The sequence below is a fragment of the Lytechinus variegatus genome, chromosome 16, assembly GCF_018143015.1.
Source record: "Lytechinus variegatus isolate NC3 chromosome 16, Lvar_3.0, whole genome shotgun sequence".
In the NCBI taxonomy this organism is placed as follows: Eukaryota; Metazoa; Echinodermata; class Echinoidea; order Temnopleuroida; family Toxopneustidae; genus Lytechinus; species Lytechinus variegatus.
In genome coordinates, this window is record NC_054755.1 from 6,948,970 (window position 1) to 6,968,634 (window position 19,665).

At 37.9% G+C, this 19,665-nt stretch overlaps 1 protein-coding gene across 2 annotated transcripts; it reads right to left on the bottom strand.

The window, feature by feature from the left end:
• Positions 1-394: 394 nt before the first annotated feature.
• LOC121429476 (39S ribosomal protein L2, mitochondrial-like) lies at positions 395-17,882 on the bottom strand. 2 transcript variants are annotated; one of them, XM_041626496.1, is made up of 6 exons: positions 17,799-17,882; positions 9,614-10,010; positions 8,763-8,880; positions 3,668-3,798; positions 3,107-3,358; positions 395-1,935 (listed from the first exon to the last, which is right to left on the bottom strand). In XM_041626496.1, the coding sequence occupies exons 2-6, from the start codon at positions 9,948-9,950 to the stop codon at positions 1,784-1,786; spliced, it is 990 nt and encodes a 329-aa protein (XP_041482430.1). In that variant the 5' UTR covers positions 9,951-10,010; positions 17,799-17,882; the 3' UTR covers positions 395-1,783. The 2 variants fall into 2 exon arrangements, with proteins under 2 accessions (XP_041482430.1, XP_041482431.1); XM_041626497.1 differs by lacking the exon at positions 17,799-17,882 and adding an exon at positions 13,125-13,231.
• Between the last annotated feature and the right edge of the window lie 1,783 nt (positions 17,883-19,665).

Below are 19,665 nucleotides of genomic sequence, written 5' to 3' on the forward strand. Positions count from 1 at the left end.
ATCAACGTAACTGTATGGAAATCCATCAGTGTCATAATTTTTTCTACAGGAAATTCGCAAAATGTCCTTTGTAAACAAAGGATAACACATCAAATTGTCAAGAAATAAATTAATTCATGGCTATACAGTCATATCTAGAAAATTTGTTTGAACAATCATGCCATTATATGTTGACTTTGCTGGCTTTCCATAGTTGCCATTGATTGGATCAATCCTATTTGTAAGATGGGGCCCTGAAAAAACAAAATCAATATTCCCCCCCCAAAAAAAGAAACCTGGGGGCCGTTGCAGAAAGAGTTGCGTTTAAACGCAAGCCAAAAAATCGATCGCAAATCCCAAATTTGCGCTGTTGATTGGTTGAAAATCAGGTTGCGCATGATTTTTAGAGTTACGATTGATTGCAACTCTTTCAGCAACAGACCCCTGGCCAGCAAAAAGACGATCCCTGTAATGAATTTGTTGAGTTGACATCAGGGCCCTATCTTACAAAGAGTTACGATTAATCTAATCAATCACAACTACTTGTATGGAAAGCCAGCAACGTCAACATCTAAAATTCATGTTTGTTCAAACATTTTATAGAAAGGATGTCTATTCAAACATAGTTTTCTTGAAAAATTAGTGGGCTTCTTTTTGTTTTCAAAGGACAGATTTTGCAAATGGAAAAAAAATGAAGTTAATGGATTTCCATATCCTTGAGGTTGATCGGATCTATTGTAACTCTTTGTGAGAAGGGGGCCTGATAACATGGTGAGCATGCGAACCACACACACACACACAAGTTCATCCACGTGCGTGTACCACTTATTTCATGTCTGGTGTTTCTTGTATTAGAGCGAGACATGCAGAGCATTTCATCGTTGAAAATCTGACAACTTTACCCTATTTTGATAATAATAGTACAACGTTGCTTGTATAGCGTATATCACTACCCATGGGCGTCTCTATGCGCATAATAGAAAAATAGACAAAGAAGAGAGAGGATTAAAGCTATTTGTAGACTGTCTCAATCATAGAACCGCTTAAACAAATAAGTTTTAAGGCGACTTTTGAATGCAGAGCATGTAAATGCCTTCTTTAATGGAAGAAGGGATCGTATTCCGAAGTTTAGGGGCCGCATGACAAAATGATCTCTCCCCATAGAACTTGGTCTGAACAACTGGACACTTAAGCAGATATCTCTGTGAAGATCTCAGATTACGTGAAGGCTTAGAAGCACTCTTACTGTGGTAACTGTCAGATAACACATTAGACAAATCATTTCATGAAACACGTCCCTGCAGTATGGCAGGGGCGTCCTATTCACCAAAGTTGCTTTGAGTCAGCTCACAATCTAATTGAATCACCTTAAAAATGAATTGAGAATAAATTGTACACTCTGACGTACACATACAGGCAAGCCAAGATTCAATGACAGGGGATACAATTTATCTGCAAAGCCCTATGTAAATTGGAAGAGTACTATCATTACATGTATTACAAATGTTCTCATTATTTCAGGGATGCCAGTTAGTTTGACTCACTGGGCCCGAAAAGGAGCCAGACCATGTTTAAGCCCAATATGTGCTGGACAATATAAAGCCTGGAAAAATACCTAACCCTGAAATAGCAAGTTCTCAAGGCATGATATCAGGTAAAATGCCTGAAATGGGCATCTCAGATTATTTGATCTTTCAAATTAGGTGCAATTGGCTCACATAAGCAGCAGAAATGTGAAGAAAAGTTATATGGAGGTTCTGACAAGATAGAAGTTGAAATCAATCATGTAGAAGTGACTAAAAAGCTAAACCGTTATATGTGTTCCTTTCTTGTTAGGGTCCATGTATACTTTGATAGGTGGGAGGGGCTTAATCTTACGGCCGGCCCATCCTCCTTTCCTCTGCCATAGACCACTGCTCGGTCGTCTCCCAAACCAACGATTCCTACCAGCCTTGCCTGTAATATGGAAAAAAAAATACAAAGAGAGAAAACAATAAAAATGTGGAAGGAAATGATGATGGAATATATAACATATATGAAACAGAAGAAATGTGATCATTATCATTTTTTTTCCTTGAATTGATACTCAAATCCTATAAAACCCCCATCCCTCCATCTCAAAAGTGCGATGTCTGCATTGCAAAAAAAAAAATTACATATCGAAAGGCCAGGCACTGAGTATTGGGTGGTGTAGAAGAATTGGGGAGTTAAATGGGCTTCAGAGCATAATATAATAACTGATTAATCAAATCATTATTGCTTTCTCATATAATTTACAATCATTCAGCATGACTACTGATTTTGCCACAGCTGTAAGCAAGAGAGTAAATAATTTAAATCCAATACGATCAAAATTATAGAAGTAGGCAGCGAGTTAATGTAATCCGGGCCCCGTCTTACAAAGAGTTACGATTGATCCAATCAATTGTACCTCTATGGAAATCTACATGTATCAGTGTCATAATTTCCTCAAAACAAAGAGAATCACACTGAATCTTCAAGAGAAAGATAAATGTATGAATGTACATCGTATCTAGAAAATATTTTGAGCAAATTTGCATTTTTAAACGTTGACGTTGCTGGCCGTCCATAGTTGTGATTGATCGGATCGATCGTCACTCTTTGTGTGACGGGGCTGAAAACATTAAGGAGGAGGAGAAGTATATTGTCACGTTATAATTGCCACTTGGTCTACACCAACTTAGGCTTCTTTCTGTTTGGTCTAATCCCATCTAGACTAGTTCTAGTTTCTCCAACCTGGGGCCCGTTGCAGAAAGAGTTGCAATCAATCGCAACCCTAAAAATCATGCGCAACTTGATTTTCAACCAATCAACAGCGCGCATTTGGGACTTGTGATTGATTTTTTTTTACTTGCGTTCAAACGCAACTCTTTCTCCAATGGACCCCAGTTCAGTTACTGACCAATCAGTCAATTGCCATTCAGCCCATTTACAATTTTGTCTAATTCCAGTTGGGCTGTGCCCATTTCATCAACATGGTCTAATACCACATGACCTCTACTCTACAAATTCAACATTTATGAACCAAATTTAATTTTGACAACAAGTAACAAGCTGAAAATGCAACAAGGGGGATTAATAATGAAGGGTAGATATCAACCCTCACCTATGAACATTCTATTATGTTGGTCTCCCGATGCCCTGCCGACGGTTGCCATGCATCTCTCGCTGACGCTGACCTGCAGTTTGGACGGCAGCTGGAGGATGACCTGCCCGCCAACCTTTCTCAGGATCTGAGCCGACGTTCCTCCCGCCCTGACCCGAATGGCGCCCTCTCCAGGATAGAGCTCTACACAGTGCACCAACGACCCGATGGGGAGCGCTCCCAGGGGGTACGCATCACCCTCATTAGCCACCACTGGGGAATTTGCGAAAAAAACATATTTGACTTAAAATATGATTCAAGACAACATGGTGTCAGTTAAGAACAAGGAGTCAGTTGGCGCTAGGTCAGGCAGTCTGTTTCACACAATCAAAACACCGACACATTTTTAACACCTACATGAAACAACCAATGTTTACCTACATGTTATCACATCAATATATCCTGGAATCCTAGTTTTACATGAGCTGTCTTGAAGAGTGTCTTGAAGTCTTGACTCACACAATTAAAACAGACACTGACACCGACACCAACACCAAACAAGAAGCACCCAAAGTGGCTCACCTGTCATCCTGCCAATGTGCCCTGAAGTCTTGATGATATCCCCTGGCTCCATATTAGCTGATGCAATGATGTATCGCTTCCTGTTGCCTCCAGCTACGATGGCAATGTTTGCTGTCCTGTTTGGATCATACCTACGCAGAGACAAAAATACATGGAAACAGAGTGAGGTTGACCTCTAACAATTTCTGTGATTTCAAGAAATGAAAGACAACATAAACCATAATTTGAGGAAATCTAATTAAACCAAACTTTCAGGTTGAGAAATTTTAGTCGCTGAACTGAATCCAGACAACCTGAGGACCACTGAACATGTGAGACAAAACTTTGACAAAGCCTGGTTGCAGGCATATTGTACAATCATTTAAGTTTTCTTCTGAATGAATTTTTGGCATGTTGCATAAAAAGTCGAGTCGTCTTATTTTGGGATTATTTGCGAGGGATAGGAAAATAGTTCACAAAGGCGGGTGGGGGGATCTGAGATCTGAAAAACGGTCAACATGGAGATACCTTGGTTGAGTGGTTTAACATGCCTGACCCAAGACATGAAAGTCATGGGTTCAATCCAGCACATGGTACCTACATGTCGTACTCCTAACCTTGAGCAAAGGCATTCATTTAAACGTACATCAAATAAGTGAAAATACAGTAGACCCTGAATAAGTGGACAATCCAAAAGCCAAATAGCCTTACTTGAAGTATCATTTCAGAACCATTGGGGTGATTCACAAAGATTTTAAGTATGACTTATATGCAAAATCATCAATATTCATGAGCTGTGTGATAGTCCAGGGTTAAGGCGTTAACCCCGGCTAAACAAATAGTATGGGGTCAAGGAAATGCAGTGTGAAAAGCATATTAGAGTCGCAGTTAAATGCCGAATTGCATTCAGTATAAAAGACAAGACTGCATTGCACTAGCGTACCTACGGGGGGCAGGACGGCATACATCCGTAATTCCGAAGCTTCGTAATTCCGAAGGTTCGGTTATTCCGAAGGTTCGTATTTCCGAAGGTTCGTAATTCCGAAGGTTCGTAATTCCGAAGGTTCGTCAATCCGAAAACGAAATAAGGTTCGTAATTCCGAAGGTTCGTTAATCCGAAAACGAAATAAGGTTCGTAATTCCGAAGGTTCGTTAATCCGAAAACAAAATAAGGTTCGTAATTCCGAAGGTTCGTTAATCCGAAAACGAAATAAGGTTCGTAATTCCGAAGGTACGTTAATCCGAAAACGAAATAAGGTTCGTTAATCCGAAAACGAAATAAGGTTCGTTAATCCGAAAACGAAATAAGGTTCGTTAATCCGAAAATTAAATAACGTTCGTATTTCCGAAAATGAAAATAATTCATTTTGGTAACAAAAACGATGTTGTCATTACAAGATTACACGATATTATGCAATGATAGTAATAATGAACGATGATGTGTGTTGGGGCCAAAGCATGTATTTCATTAAGAATGGCGCCCTGATCAAGCATAGGCTAATTTCGATTTTATCTGAGCAATTGCTGCCTATAAGCAAATGGTTTAATTAAAGATGCAGGGGATCAAGTGTGTTGGAAGCGTGCGAGCAACCTCTAGATAATAGGATTTGTATTGGAGGGGATGTCATTTTTAATAACAGCTTCTGCTGGTAATAAAAATAAAAATAATACTAATAATGATCCTTGTGAGATGTTGAAAGCGCGAATCGCAAGCTCAAACTAGTAGACATTTCATGTAACAAGACGTGAAGTGAGCATTCGGAGCATTTTTTGTAATCGTGAGAAAGATGTGTATCTTTCTAAAGAATTAATGCGAGGGCGAGTTGTAATTTGTTTATATACTGACCTGGGGCCCGTTGCATGAAACTTTTTACCTGAGAAAACTCAGGTTGTTTTTACAGGAGTTTTTGCCCTGTGCTTAAGTAATTGGCGGAAATCAGACTAACCTTAGTTTTCAGTTTTTACCGGAGTTTTCTCAGGTAAAAAGTTTTATGCAACAGGCTTCAGAAAGTAATCTTTTAAGGACTGCATTTAGTGACTCATGAATAGAATATATATCTCATGAACTAAATAATGAGAGCGCGAACCGCAAGCTTAAAATTTGTGATATTCCAACCTGAAAACTGGACATTTCATACTTCTTTTTTGTAACCAGGAATAGAATGAGTTCCTCAATAAACAATACTTGATGCGAGCGAGAAACGTGAGCCAAATTTTTCCGATTTTCCAACCTGAAAACTGGACATTCTATAGCATTCTTGTAAAAAAAAAAATAATAGCTGGGAGAATAGTTTTCAGAACTGAAGTGGCTTCCCTGGGTAAATGATATCTTTATCAATATCATCATTCTAGGCCCACATGAAATTTCCAAAAGTTTGAGCACGTGATTCGCTCGCAAGGATGCCCTTTTCACAGTATTGACCAAAAAGGTGAATTTTACATCTTCAGATTTCACTTTTTCCCCCAAACCGCTTGCTCTCTACGCTCGCAGAAATGAAACGTAAATATATAACTTTAGCATGTTTAGTGATCACTTAAAAAATTGTGCTCAATTTAGTTGTACTACAAAAACACACAACCTCTTTACACAGATGATAATCTAATGGTGAAAATATCCGTTTGCACCAAATTGCCCCTATTGGCCCCCTTTTTTTTTTACTTTGCCCCCCCCCCCCAAAAAAAAACGTTCCGCCGCCATTGGCTAAAACACGACCGTCTTCATGGCTAACTGCAAAAAGTTCTTAAAATGTCCCCTTTAGATCAGATCAGAGCTTATATATTTAAAAATTCTGTTCGCGCTTCTTGCTAGCAGTTATTATCTAAATTTAGTTACATAGGCATCTCGCTTTGAAGATCACAAACATATTGCCCATCATATTAACAAAAATATAGCTCGCGCTCACATTATTTAAAAAGGGTTTATCATGTTATTACATATTTACTTTATTTTATAAGGATAAAGCTAATTATTGACTGTTAGAACTACCCTTTCAAAGAAACAAACAAAAATCAACTTTAAACTGCCGATCAAGGAAAATATGGCTAAAAAAAGGTTCCCCCCCCTCTATTTGACGAAAGTTGGATCCGCCGGGAGGGAGGCAGGGGGCATCAAAAATGGAATAAAAAACAGGGGAATTAATATTTTCCAAAATGGGAAAGTTCCTTTTTCAAAAATAAATATGCCGTTTTTCATGTTTTTTCGAAATAAAATACTCTTTTTAAAGTATACAAGTTAAGTTAAGTTTTCAGGCTGGAATATTGAAAAATTTCAGCTTGCGCTTCGCACTCTCATTCGATTGGTGAAATATGCATCCTAAAGAGGTCACTAAATGCTTTCTTTAACAGGTTCCTTTTCTGGTCAGTATGTTTAAGCTCGCGTTTTGCGCTCGTGTTAATTCTTTAGTTAGATGCACATCTTTTTAATGACAGCAGAAATCTGCTCCGATTTTTAAAAACTAATTTTCATTTTTTATTGAAATAACCTAAAGTTTAGCTTGTGATTCACGCTCGCAACACCTCGCAATAATGCCATTTTAAGAATAACTGACCACAAAAAACGTTATACAACTTCACCTTTGAATTTGTTTTACCAAGCCGCTCGCTCATTATACTCTCTCCCGAAAAATAAAGCCTAAATATACATTTTGCCATGATAAGAAGTCACTTCAAAAAAGTTATTCTCTACTTAATCACATTCAAACAGACAATGACTTCAAGCAGATGATAATCTTAAGGTGAAAATATCACCACAGTCCCAATTTTGACGTATGAGTTTCATTTTTTGGCTTTACCCCCAACGAAAATTCGTTCGGCCGCCCTTGCCTTCCCATCCTCATATGATAATTGAACGGCAACAGTGTCCCCCGCCCCCCTCCCCTTGCCTCTGCTTTCCCGGTTTTCATTTTTCGGATTAACGAACCTTATTTTGTTTTCGGATTAACGAACCTTATTTTGTTTTCGGATTAACGAACCTTATTTCGTTTTCGGATTAACGAACCTTCGGAAAAACGAACCTTATTTTGTTTTCGGATTAACGAACCTTATTTCGTTTTCGGATTAACGAACCTTCGGAAAAACGAACCTTATTTCGTTTTCGGATCAACGAACCTTCGGAATAACGAACCTTTTTTCGTTTTCGGATTAACGAACCTTCGGAACAACGAACCTTATTTCGTTTTCGGATTAACGAACCTTCGGAACAACGAACCTTATTTCGTTTTCGGATTATCGAACCTTCGGAATAACGAATCGTCGGAATTACGCCACAAATGTTCGGATTAACGAACCCTTTTTCGTTTTCGGATTAACGAACATCGAGGTATAGGCAATTTACGTGTTTCGGAATTACGAACCTTCGGAATAAAGAACCTTCGGAATTACGAAGCTTCGGAAATACGAAGTGTAACCGGGCAGGACTGCCCCCCTGACGAGTCACAACCCATGCAAAGGAAGTATGCCCCCCCCCTGACGAGCTAGAAAGACCTTTTTTTTTGCTCCCCCCCCTCCGACGAGCTTGAATACCTTTTTTTTCTGGCACAATATCCTATATTTGTGATTGAAGACCTTTTTTCTTTGCTTGTCAATTTTTTTGGCAGTTTTGCCCCCCTGTGGAAAATCCTAGGTACGCCACTGCTGCATTGGTCTGATCATACCAAGAGGATAAGATTGTGTGTTACACACCACATGCCCGTCACATTTAAGCATGACTTTAAGTCACACGATAATAACTCTTTTTGAAACACCCCCCAATACACTGGCATACAGATATGGGGGGGGGGAGGTTTCACGACCAAGAAAAAAAAGAGAAAAAGGAAAGAAGTGGGAAGGTGTAAGAATGAAATATGATATAATTTTCTGAAAATTATGTCAAAATCTAGCACAAACTTGGATTTTAGATGATACGCAATCTTTACACAGTGCGCGTCCTCTTGGCATGATCTGAGTCATCTGACCAATGCGGTCATGACTTTTATAATGCACACATATAGGCATTTAAGTGTGATTCTACGTCATACCTAAATCATTGTGAAACACCCCCTCTACTATTGAAAAAGATACTAGTACTTGTTCAAAAACAGAGTATAACAAAGAACAACAAAACAGAATTCACTATTACCTTACTTCTAGAACCTTTTCCTCCAAAGGCGGTCCCTCAGCTGGTCCAACTCGTTTGAAATCCACCATACGATAGTTTCGCTTTGCGCCCCCTCCTCTTCTACCCGACACTATCCTCCCTGTTCAACAAGATGAGGGGGGAGGGGGGTGGTTAAAATATGTGGAAAACATCTTTCCTACTTCATTCTGCATTAAAATTGGCATAATTTAGAACTTTGACTACAGCTCAGAAAAGCTGTATATCAGAATACTGGCAATGGTGGCAGCCGTATATTGTCAGATTATAATTGAAGAATTGTCACCACAGTGAGTTGTACGTCCATTTTTAAAATAAAAATTCTCATGTATTGCACATGAACGAATGACAAGATTTTACATCAGTTTGGCCTCCTAATTCTTGTAGGAAACACTTTCTTGGCAAAAGAAGCTAGCCACTTGTGTCATCATTATTAGGTTTCAACAGCACACCAAAATTATACACAGGAGTAATTTATGTGTGATATGAATCCACTAAATGACCATAGCGTTGAAATACATATTGTAACTTCAATGGAGTATGTAATGAAATTGAGAAATTAGGGCATAAATCCATTTACATGCACATTCAGTTTCTTCATAACCTTGTACATAGCATCTACATGTAGCTGGGTTTTTTTCTCTTCATTTTATTATCAATATCTTACTGATTCCTGAAGAAGTCTCCATAAGTTTAGACAGCTATATGGATAAGGGAGGATTCTGAATACGTAATATACACAATCCATGTTGATACAAAAAAGGACATTTAACCCAACACGAAGCAGGGAAAATACAAAAAATAAGTAGATCCTGATAATTGTAACTTAACCTAACCTGTGTGATCCCGGCTGGTAATCCTCTTCTTTCCAAGTGGTCTAATTGTGTACTCAGGTGTATTCTTCCAGGGTTTGAATTTTTCTAGCACTGGGCTTGTGTGGAACTCTCTATGACGTTCCCTTTCCACAACAACTAAAGTCCTTAAGGTAGATGCTCTGAGTAACAGAGCGGAAAATGACAACTTCTGGCTCAAGGTGGTGGAGTTATCACTGGAAAGGAGGGATGAACATCGAGTGGGGAGACCGCTTTGAAGACGCACATTTTTACATGAAGAGATGGTTATAGTCCGGAAGATGTTACACAGTTGTAAGATTGAGTGTTTTGTGTTCATCATCCCTGGTTATCTATCCTCTCATTTATGTTCTTTATACAGCAGAATTGCGAGGATGCTCATCTGAAAGAAATGAAAATTGACAATACCATGATTAGCAAACCATGAAATCCAAATACTTCTCTGTCTTGTCCCTACACCTGATCCAATCCTACCTGACTGTGCTAATAGATACTTAAAGGCCAGGGCCTACTGGCCGACGGATACAAAACATATTCATAAAGGACACAGAGGACAAAAAAAATTTTGCGAGTGGCTCCATGGATCCATTTTCAACAGACTGGAACCTCAAAAAAATGAAGCTGATTTTCAGATCACGTGATATGCGTAGTCTTCACCTGATCGGTCGGTTATCCTTTTTGAAAGACGTCAATGATTATAAATTTTATTACGAAATTTATATAGGATAAAAATTTGTTAGTTGTCCCTTTCGGCATGATATTTTATATATCTCTACAAGTACAATTAAAAAATACTCTGTGATATTTAACAAAATATGTATAAAAAAAACACCTTGAACACAGTGCAAACACCTAACGATTTGGCCCGCGTTGTTATTAACAACTATTGTAAGGGGCTCTCCATTTATAAATAAAGTTGAACGTGTAGTTGTCTACCGCGATACCGTTTGTCACAAGACTTTCGTTAGAAACGTGAGAAATTGTCATAAAATTAAACGAAAGAACCAGTGCGGCGCGGTATCGATTTTAATAAAAATATTATCAGTAGAGGCACACAGGCAATATGGGAGACTCTATCCAATATGGGAGACAATCTCCCATATTGGAGACTTGCTTTGCGAAAGGACAAAAAAAGTAACACCAACAAAAGCATGATTTTTCCACCCAAAATTTTGTCTTGAGTAAGAAGCACATTTGTTTTGTATGTGATCGACAACCAAGGTGACCAGACGTCCCGTATTTCCCGGGATTGTCCCGTATTTTGCTCCTGTGTCCCGGCGTCCCGACAAACCCTTCCCGGGACGCCTATTTGTCCCGTATTTCAGAATATTGAACAAAATGTAGTTAATACATTTAAAAGTGACGAACTTTCATTAAATAACCAACAGCTGACGAAGCAGGGACAACAATTAAATCGATATTTACCATGTTTACTGTAAACTTTTGCAAGTTCTGCGGTGATTTCTTGCTAACCCAATACATCATGTACATTGCAAACGAACTGGCCTGCTGCCTGTGTGTGGCAGGCTACTATAGCTAGGCATGTAGGATCGAAGCAAATTCTCAATGGTGAAAACAATCTCACATGATAAACAGTTTTTCCACCAAAATAATCACAAAATCGGCGGGAAATTCTTATAATTATGCTATGGATTCTCAGATTAATGATTTGGAGATGTAATCGGAGGAACAAGTTATTGACTTTTTATAGATCTAGTTGTTTCAGCTTTCGTTTTGAGTCTTGGTGTGCCGCGGTGTAGTTTTAAGTTTAACAATATAAAAAAACAATATAAAAAAATATATGTTTCAATTTGAAATTTTATTCATTTCTAAAATTTTAAATTTTAAAAATACATTTAAAAAACACCAAATGAAATTATGAGTTTTATTACATGATTGGATTTTTTTTGTTTACTTGAAGTTTGAACATTTTTTCCTTTTTCTTTCTTTTATATATAGCCTATCCTTTCTGCTTGCCCTTTTTTGTTCCATCTATCATTATTTCCAATACCATACTTTATCCGTATTATTTATTTTGTAATTATCTGTGTTATTGTTTGAATATTTTTTGTGTCTTTATTAATTATGAATACATCGCACTTCGGCCTTAGCCGCGATGATGTCTTGATTTTTATTAATAAACCATTTATCTATCTATTTCCTATCTTTCCTAGACATTTTCTTTTCTCTCTCTATTCGTTTTTCTTTCTTTCCTTCTTTCTCTTATTTTCCTTCTTTATCAAATATCCTTTTTTATTTCCTTCATTCTTTCTTTCCTTATAATTACCTTGGCTTCCTTCTCTCTTCGTCTCCTGTTTCTTTTCGTTCTTTCTCTCCTTCCATTATTTTCTCTCTTTTTTCGTTCTCGCCTCCCTTCATTCTTCCCTTCCACTCTTTCTTCCTATCTTTATTTTTTCCCTTCTTATTCTTTTCCTTTATTCTTTCTTTTTATCTTTCCCTTCCTTCCAGGTTTCTTTTTTCTTTTAAAGAATGAAGAAAACATATTTATTTCCTTCATTATTTCTTTCCTCCTTCTTTTTCTTATCCTTTTCCCCCTTTAATTCTCTCCTTTATTGCGTCTTTCAGACATTTATTCATCTCCCCTTCCTTTCTTTTTTTTTCTTTCTTTCTTTCTGTCTTTCTATATTCATTTCAAAGAATGACGGAAACCTTTTTTTATCTCTTTTATTATTTCTTTCATCCTTCTTTTATTCTAACTTTCTGTTATTTTTTTCTGTTTTTCTTTATTTTCTTTCCTTCTCAATCATCTCTTTTCTTTCTCTCCTTCATTCTTTCGTTCTCCTTCCCATCCAGTTCTTTATATTTTTTCACAAGTCTAACACTTTGTGTGGGCTTCTTTGTTGATCTTCGTTTGTCAATTGTCCCGTATTTCATTTTGTGAAATCTGGTCACCCTGTCGACAACATAAATCCTTATCAAAACAAAAGTAGCCACAGGCTGAATGGTGAAAAGGGGAAATTTTTCATGAAGAATCTGCTTATCACATTTTTATTTGCCGCCAAGGTAATCCTTTTGCAGCAAACGTAAACAAAGGAAATTGGTCTCAAAAACTGGAGACTGTCTCTGAAATTTGATACCCAAATTCTTTACAAAAGTCTCTGATATTGGAGATGATCTCCCACATTGCCATATTTGGAGACAGTCTCCAATATATATTGGCCGTGCGCCTCTACTGATTAGGCCATGAGAAGTAATGTATTAGATTTGCATCCAATAAATGTTCAAATGACATGAGACTTTTTTTCATTATTCATTATTTACATGACGTCATCCAGCCACTGTCGAGAGCCAGTTTATGAATGAAAATATAGTAAGCATGCGCATTGCAATCCTTCCATAGTCCCACTGCACACAGTAGACCACCAAAACAAGTGTGCAATTCTCTATCACTTCGTACCAAAATCGACCTAGAATTTCACTTTCCTATATTTTATATGAATTACGAAAGGTATTCTCGGAGGATCTATTTTCTCACCGATACTGCACAGGTAAGTGAATTTTGATTACTTCTTGCTTTTCGGTCAAAATCTTATGAATTAGCGTTGATATGGCATCGTGTTCGTTGGAATTTGTAGAGTCTATCGCAATGTGTACAAAGTCAATTGATTTCCGGGTTTCAGAGCGTCACGTGAATATGCATGAAATTGCCAAATCTTGATAATTTTCGATCGATACTGGAGCCATCTGATTGCGAACCAAGACCATTTCCCGCGTAGACAATGTGACCGGATATTATTATTGCTATCGATACTTTCGTACGCAGTCCGAAGGAATTATTTTGGCGACACGTAGTCATGACGTGATCTGCGCGATTGGCCAATCAGTGATCTCCAATTCGCTGAGCCGAGACGGTCTATCCGTTGTACAAAGTCTATTGACAATTTGCCACTGTGCGAAGATCGAAGGTGCGCTGCAGTTACCATATCATATGCACGTAGTAAGTGCATAAATATAACCTTTTCCTGCCCTGCGATGATTTGGAACTCGTAAATTCGTGAAGTAATACAATTTTTTTTGAAATAATGAATTTTTCATGCGGGCGGTTTGGAGCATGCGGGCGGTGGACACAAATCTAAAACTTTCATTCTCTTGGCCTGGTTAATTTATTCAATAGAATAAATTAGGCCTAACCTTAACGTCGTCAGACATGGTAGAATAACAATTTCTAGATATTAATGCTTAATTCTAAGCTAGCCTAGGGCGACCCAAATGCGCATGAACCGAGTCCCAGTTTTTTAACACGGTCTTATAGGGGTGTCGCCCGGGCCAAGAGTGGGAACAATTATGGTTAGTTCCCCCATGTCTGCACGGTCTCCAAACAAAGTCTATGCACCCGCGTATCTGTGCGATTCTAGTAAAAGAATATACGCAACGAGCACGAACTTTAGTCTTACACATGCAACACATACAGAGAGGTATTCATAAAAATTCAAAATAATGGAAAAATAATTAATTTAGGGCATTTCATGTGACGGCCTCTACATGTAAGTGCACCCTTTTTCATCAAAATCCCTGAATCGTGTGCAAAGTGAATGAGTGCGCAGACATGGTGGGGTAGAATCTACATGTACCTTTTTTTTCAATCTGAAAATGACTGCCCAAGCCAAGGTTTTTTCAAGAATATCTTACATTTTCTTTTATTTTTTATGAGAAACTTAGTACACTTACTCTTAATAATATGAGGAACACTAATAACCAAAAGATTTTGTGAAATAAGAAATTCATGTTGAATCTTAACTCAAATTGTTTGGGGCGCAGACTTGGGGCCCACCCACCCATGGTTTCAAATCATCCTGCATGCGAAGGATTCATATGCACCTGTAGACCAAAAGCTTCAGTCTCTGTATTTTGGTTGTTCCTCTGAACTACGTTGGCTCCACTCACCATACATAGACTGAAGAGCTTAGGGGCCCGTGGTTACAGACAACGTATAGTGAACTAGCGTTTTATAGATCGCGATTTAAAACTGTGTTTTTGAGCGAAATTTACAGTTTCATGGTTTCCATTATCATTGAAATATAAATAACTTAAGTAATTGCATTATTTGCATACCTTGGACCGGAGTTATTGAAAAAAAATCCACTGGATGATTGAGAAATCTGTCATCTAAGACATTTTCTCCTGACCCGATGGTTTTTCTTGCAATTTGCCATCTTGAATGACGTCATTATCGTTAATGTCTCAATATATCGCGATTATAACTAGTATCGTTTGTCTTCGTGTAGTGTATCGTATCGTATTATTGTATTCGTAAATTGCCTTGTAGGTGTGCTGGTGGAATGCTGGAATATCGATATCACATTCGTAAATTGTTGACGCCCTCTCCGTTCGTTTGTAAATATTTCATAGTTTGGCTGCCAATTTGATCGATTTCGCTGTGCTTTTCCCAACTAAACATGGGTGAAGTATAATTTTCATGCATTTTCATCTATATCTTTTAAAGTATTTTTATGTTTAATAGTTCTATATTTTTAATTTGTAGTTTATATATCCTTAGAGTGTAACTTCGATGTGTAATATAGCCCAAAAGTTTGGACTCTGGATTGAAAAAAGTGCTGGTGTTATAACAAATGCGAGCCCACACGGACACTTTACCGTCGGTGAATGGGGATTACAGTAAAATGTCAGAAATTGTTGAATAAATCCCCAGAAACGACGGTTATTCCTGTCTTATGCACCTGGTGCACGCGAATCTTTCACACCCTTTTTACTAAAATAACTATGACTTTACATCATAGCTAAGAATTCTAATTGTGCTATGACACTTACCGCACCATATGGATCGTTTGTTGACTTCTCTTTGCTGTTTTTTAAAATAAAATAAGAGCATTTTTCGTGATCTTCACGTAGATACATGTACCGTACCTCCTGCTCAGCATGGATATAAATTTTTGCCTAAAGAGGGCGCGCGATATTATTCACAAGCCGGTTTGTTTACGGTTTTTGCAACTTGTACTGCTAGCTGCATTCCAGGCGATCAGCATTATTTTCTTGCTCGTTCAATCCACTTTCATCATCATCTTGTCAAAAGATGGTGTACTTTACCAATAAGTATATAGGCCTACATGATGACGAGATGCAACCTGTTGATTTTTGGTACAATTTCCTATTATGCGCTGATGACTTGAATCGAGAATGTTCGATAGGAAAAATTGCTTTTCGATTGTTGTTTGCGTACTTTCCACCGCAGTATCAAGGATAAGCAAGGACAGATCGAACGGAGTATCCTGGTTGAGACTTGGAGGTAAGCGATAAAAACACTTTTATAAATAATTTTTAATTCCTTTTTAATTTAAAACAAACTTAAATCATTCAATAAAGATTACCATAGTGGAGAAATACTGAAAAGTTTGGCGTGTTTTATTCCCTCACATTCGTGTGATGAATGAAAACGTCAAAGTCCACTATGAAATCACATGCGTTGTGCGAGGTTAGTATAGTGAGTGATTGTATTACCGACCGGCCTTGTATTACCGAACGCGCGCATCAGATGCGTCTGGATCTGGATGTAGTACAGTGCAGGACCGTTAGGTATAATGCACCGGGTTAGGAGAGGGCGCAAATGAGTTTAGTCGAAACGTAGGTGGCTTTCCTCGATCTTGGCTTTAAACACCTCTGGTGATGTACTGCTGACAATTTCGTTAGGGAGTTGATTCCAGGCCAACGTTGTATTCACAAAAAAAGAAAACTGCTCTGTGTTACAATGTCTTATTGAGAAACACTTAGAATTATTTGTAACTTGTTTCTCTACCACATTAGTAGCATCAAAGTTTACAAATTTCTTAGCTTTGATATTACGTTTGGGTCTTGCTTTAATAAGAAATTTATCAACAGGAAGGGCAGGAACCAACCCCTCGACCACTTTGAAGTAGGATGTAAGTTTCAGGACTTGGCGTCTTGAGGCAAGAGTAGGCAGGTTGAGATTCTCTCTCATCTTGGTAATCGAGCCTGGTTCTCGAGAGCTGTAGTCGCCACAGATGAACCGTACTGCTCTACGCTGTGTTTTCTCCAGACATTGAATGTCCTTCTGAAGATAGGGATCCCAGACACATGCACCATATTCCAGGATAGATCTGACTAGTGCAATGTATGCTGTGCGTTTACAATTCTCTGGGCAGAAACTTAGATTCCTTCTGAGTAAAGCAAGGACAGAGTTTGCCTTCCTCACAGCTTTGTTGATCTGGGGTGACCATTTCAGATTGTCGGCTAGTGTTTACTCCAAGATATGAATGTTGAGATACATGTTTGAGTATACTGTCATTTATGGTGTAGAAGTATGAGGTTTTGGCATTTATACTCATAACTTGGCACTTGTTAGCATTGAACCTCATTCCCCAGGTGGATGCCCAGCTTTCTAATGCAGTAAGGTCCTGCTGCAGCGTCATAAAATAATCAAATACGCTCAAACCTTTGCAACTTCCTTCCAAAGGGAACTTAAATAGAAAAATTATCAAAAACACAATTTCGAAGTCTTTATATACTCAAAACAATAAAAAATGGTCAAAATAGCTCATCAGTGACTTTGTTGTTTTCCCAACTTTTCCCATAGAAAACACACGTTCGGTAATACAATACCTTTTCAAGTGACCAAAATATTTCACTTGCGAAGAGGGGTCCGATTCGATTGGAAGCTGATGTCGTAAAAAGGACAAACAATTTCGGCAAAATTTCTGCATATTTATATTTTGTAGGTATTTGTGTATTTATGGTGAAAGTTTGGTGAATTTTATTGGAATAATGTGTTTGATATGATCAAATTCATGAAAAGTGTTCAGTAATACGATCCACTACCATACTAACCTCGCCTCGCATGTTGTGTGAGTGGTAGACCAAAAGCTTCGGTCTCTGTTTTGTTGGTTGTTCAGCTGAACTTCGTTGGCTTCACTCACCAGGAGAAATATTTTTTAAAAATGTTAAAAAACTCCTCGAAACAGACGGCTGCCAGCTGTCTATGTGAGTGGGGCCCACCATCATACTAGAAAACACAAATCTTATCGTATGGGACCGTGCAATTTTTGAAAAGTTTTTCAACTCGTCGAGCCCCCGTGTATACATATACACGTGCAAGTATAAGGTTAGATCTACAGGTCTCCCTCAGATATTCACAAATCGATATTCAGTCAAGAGGTTTCAAATGATAAAAACTTACCAGATCAGATTAATCACAGACAGCGGACAAAAATTAATTCCGTGCTGGGTCAGATAGTGTCAGATCGGTATAGCTAGAGCGCAGTAGAGCAAAAGAGGGCAGGCTTGTGAACTTCATTTTCGACACTACCTACACAAAGGGTACCAGCAGTACCAATGAACTTAAAGTCAAGTCCACCCCCCCCTTTTTTTTAAACATGTGCACACCTAGTTACCATCAATGCATACAGCATTTCCATTTATTTGAAAGCAGGATAAAAGAGCATCGCAGATTAAATGCCTTGCTCATGGGCATAGGTGCCACGGCCGGGATCGAACCCCGGACTTTCCATGTATAGCCAGGCGCCTTAGACCACTCGGCCACGGCACCTCCACTTTTTTTGTATTGAGTAGTTTTTATTGACAACTTCAATAAATTCATATACAAAATGAAATATATATAACAAATAGAACTTTGAAACATACTATTTTCATGAATGTTACAAAAAACCCAATGTCAGACATCTTCCAAATATAAATAACATTGATGATAATTATATGCATCAACAAGAAACTTCTACAGAAAATTCCAACATATTGATTTTTTTTTCCAGTGTCAAATAAAAAACATAAGAGAAATTTTCCAAATACAAAAATAAATAAATAAATCCTCAATAAAACCTAAACGAATTGAAGCCATCAGCATATATATTTTTGACCCATCACCTCGGCCTCTTCACCCAAATAAATTCAAACACAAACTCAGCCCTTGTCATTACCCCCCACCCTCCCTTGAACACCCCCATCCCCTATCCGGTGGAGAACTGGCTCTGGGCTCCAATACATGGTCTATATTTAAGTTTTCCCATTTAGAGAAATGGATTGTAAGAGTCTCCCTCTTTGTTGCTAATTTCTTTTCTTCTCTTTGATCCCCCATAATACTATTTTTTATTTCAATCAATGAAGGAGGTTTTTTTAATTCTCGGTTTTTGTAAATAAGATATTTAACTAATATCAAGACATGATTAATTAATTGATATTAACCTTTACTTTTCTCCTGCTTCCCGAAAAGCATTTCCTGCCAACTAAATTTATTTATTTCAAAATTTAAACTTCTTACATGCACATAGATCCCAAAGTGATTTTGAAAATAAACAAGTATAAAATAGATGTTCATACGTTTCTTCTTCCTTTTCACAAAATGAGCATAAACTGGTCGAAATAAGACCAAAACGGAAAAGGTGGTGGTTAGTGTATAAAATATTATGCAAGAGTTTATACTGGAACTCCTTTAATCGACTATTCAGTGTGCAATATCTTAGTCTTAAAAATATATTTTCTATTTCCTTATTGGTAATATCATAATTCGTTCTAATTCTGTCATAAATAGAAGGTTTGTTGATTTGAATCGATAGAGAAAAATTGACAGATTGCTCGTAGTATATTCTTTGTCTGGGTGCGCTGAGTGGGCGAGATTGGGTGTGAGGCAGTCCGCTGTACCCACCTGGTTGGGTCTGTTGCAGAGAGGAACTGAGGAGATGGAGGGGGGGGGCGGGTGTTGCTTGTGTTGGTGGTTTTGAGATGGAGTGTTCGTGTGTGAGGGGGGGGGGGTGCAGCGGATTGTCTCATTCTTGGCCTGGCCCATCAACCATCTTATGGTATAATTTTTTCTTGCGCCGATGAGACGTTTTTGCTTTTCTCCTTTCCCGGGAGCCCAACAAGCTTTTAAGATTTTGAAACAATTCGTTCTCGAGGTTTTTGCTTCACAGGTTGATTCATTTTAGATAAACTGTTGTTTATTCTATATGTACTCTGCCTTGCTTTTATTGTTATAATGACTTTTTTGTTTTTTTTTTCTAATAATTTCAATCACGTGTATATATTTAATT

What these genes read in the sequence shown, in the direction of transcription:
- LOC121429476 (XM_041626496.1), bottom strand. Translation starts at nt 9,950, where the DNA reads ATGATGAACACAAAACACTCAATCTTACAACTGTGTAACATCTTCCGG. An exon ending in GAAAAGGTTCTAGAAGTAAG is followed by an intron (nt 3,799 to 8,762) that starts GTAATAGTGAAT and finishes GTCTCTGCGTAG; the next exon opens with GTATGATCCAAACAGGACAG. An exon ending in ACATAATAGAATGTTCATAG is followed by an intron (nt 1,936 to 3,106) that starts GTGAGGGTTGAT and finishes TCCATATTACAG; the next exon opens with GCAAGGCTGGTAGGAATCGT.